The sequence below is a fragment of the Nannobrachium achirus genome (genome assembly GCF_963921795.1).
Source record: "Nannobrachium achirus genome assembly, chromosome: 1".
NCBI classification, from domain to species: Eukaryota; Metazoa; Chordata; class Actinopteri; order Myctophiformes; family Myctophidae; genus Nannobrachium; species Nannobrachium achirus.
In genome coordinates this window covers 53782455-53784570 of record NC_137810.1, presented here as the reverse complement: position 1 = coordinate 53784570, position 2116 = coordinate 53782455, and the positions used below count along the sequence as shown (strand labels likewise).

General features: G+C 38.2%; 1 protein-coding gene across 1 annotated transcript; it reads left to right on the top strand.

The window, feature by feature from the left end:
* Nucleotides 1-404: 404 nt before the first annotated feature.
* Nucleotides 405-1852, top strand: LOC308288795 (trypsin-3-like; the record flags this gene model as incomplete). The annotated part of the gene is made up of 4 exons (XM_080730265.1): nt 405-493; nt 783-924; nt 1215-1295; nt 1691-1852. The coding sequence occupies 4 exons, from the start codon at nt 405-407 to the stop codon at nt 1850-1852; spliced, it is 474 nt and encodes a 157-aa protein (XP_080586391.1).
* Nucleotides 1853-2116: the final 264 nt, after the last annotated feature.

Here is a 2116-nt window from a genome sequence, read left to right as displayed (position 1 = left end):
CAGACAGCAACATTATGACCACATGATGATGCAGATGTATAAACCACATGCGTGTCTACAACCCAGACGATCATAGAGGGTCTGCTATTTAAATAGGGGTCTGTGACTTCCTAAGTGTCCCATTTGAACGCTCTACCTGCAAGATGAACAATATGAATGCACTTGTGCTTTGCGTTGTTCTGATTCATCTTGGACAAAAAGGTAAGTAATTCGCAAGACTAAATAACTGATTATGGTTATGTAGCTGTGGACTATTACTGTGTACAGTGCATGCTTCATATATGAATATGCAAGGTCAGAAGCCGGTCAGTATTGTTCTGAGATCTACTTTTGCCTTTTCATTTTCAGCATGTGGGAGTGAAATCATAAATGGGGAAAAGGCCTCATCGAAGTCATTTCGGTACATGGCTTCGGTGCAGAACGATGGGAAACATGTATGCGGAGGATTCCTAGTCAGTCAAGACGTTGTAGTCACTGCTGCCCACTGTTGCCAGTAAGTTTATTTTACCCCTCAAGTCATCTACAATGAATCTGATTGCGAACCTGGTAAACATGGTAAAAACTTCATGATTGACATACAAACGTGCAAAGTGTGCAATTTATCAATTTTGGAATAAGAAATTATAGTTTTCTTTTTATACACCATGTTGTCGGCACTGTACTGTACTGATATGATAAAAATGACCCAAAACAATATATTTGTATTTTATATTTGCATGTTCCAATATACAAACAGTCAGAGCATTTTTCCAAAAATAAGTAATAACTACTATGTACTGCAGGAATTGTACCAAAATGAGTGTTGTTGTTGGCACACACAACCTCAAGAAAATCAATGAAAGTGAAATGAGATACAACGTGCTCAAATGCAGACACCCCGACTTTGTAAATGCCTTGTCTGGAAGAGACATCATGCTTCTGAAGGTAAATAGCATGTATCAATCCTAATATAGTCCTTAGGCAAATCATAGATATTAAGATATTTATTTATTACAACCTTGTGTTCACAGCTGTCAAGGAAAACTGGACAAAGGAAACGCTGGAAAACAGCTAAACTTCCAAACAAAAATAAAGTATCTATCAAAGATAAGTGTTTAGTAGCAGGATGGGGGCTCACTCAAACTGCCGGCACAGTTACCGATGACCTGCGAGTGGTTGATGTATCTACCATTGACCTGAAAGTCTGCCAAAAGCAATGGAGTCCCTATCTTAAGACACCGTCCACCCTGCCTCAGAATATTATCTGTGCAGGTGGATACGCACAGAAATACGATGAAAGCAAAGGAGCCTGTCAGGTGTGTATGAAATTATCTCTCTCTCCAAATCAGTAGACTGATTTCTAAAGCAAAACTAGAAGGATTGCACTCAGTAGAATGCACACCTCCGCCAGCCTATGTATCATTCCCACCGAGGAAAAATACTTTGTTCAGACCTTGATCATGAACACAACCTTTCATTATCGACCCAAAAGTGAATCGTCTCTTCAAGGGAAGCCCATTAATCATTTCCACCAGATTTCATGAAATCCAGCCACCCATTCTCATGTTATTTGGCTATTAGTATTAGACATACGTACGGACAAATGGAATGTGGTGAAAACATAATCTCCATCCAACGCTAAGGTCATCTGATAATCTCATAAAATGCTCAATAAACATGATTGACAAGATGTTTTTGTCTTGTTTCTTAGGGTGATTCTGGAGGCCCTCTGGTGTGCAATGGGAAGGCGGTTGGCATTGTGTCTTTCAACTTTAACAACAACTGTGACTACCCAAATCTACCAAATATCTATACAGATGTGTCAAAGTACCTGCCCTGGATCAAAGAGATCATTAAGGGAAACAAATGTTAGATTTGATAGTCATACTGTATAGTATACGCTGTTGTTGTAAATACACTTTCATTGCTGGGTTAAAGTTAAACTGTTAAACTGCTTGTGAATGTCACTATTTGTAATTCCCAACCCCCATGTGGAAAAACCCCATGTGAAAGAAGCATACTGCATACATTGTAGGAAGCAGGCAATTTATTTTCTATCAAAGCTTTAAAGTTTTCAGTTTTATTTTTGGTTGTTTTTATTTTTATTATATTAAAATGCACTTTTTTAAACTTTGTT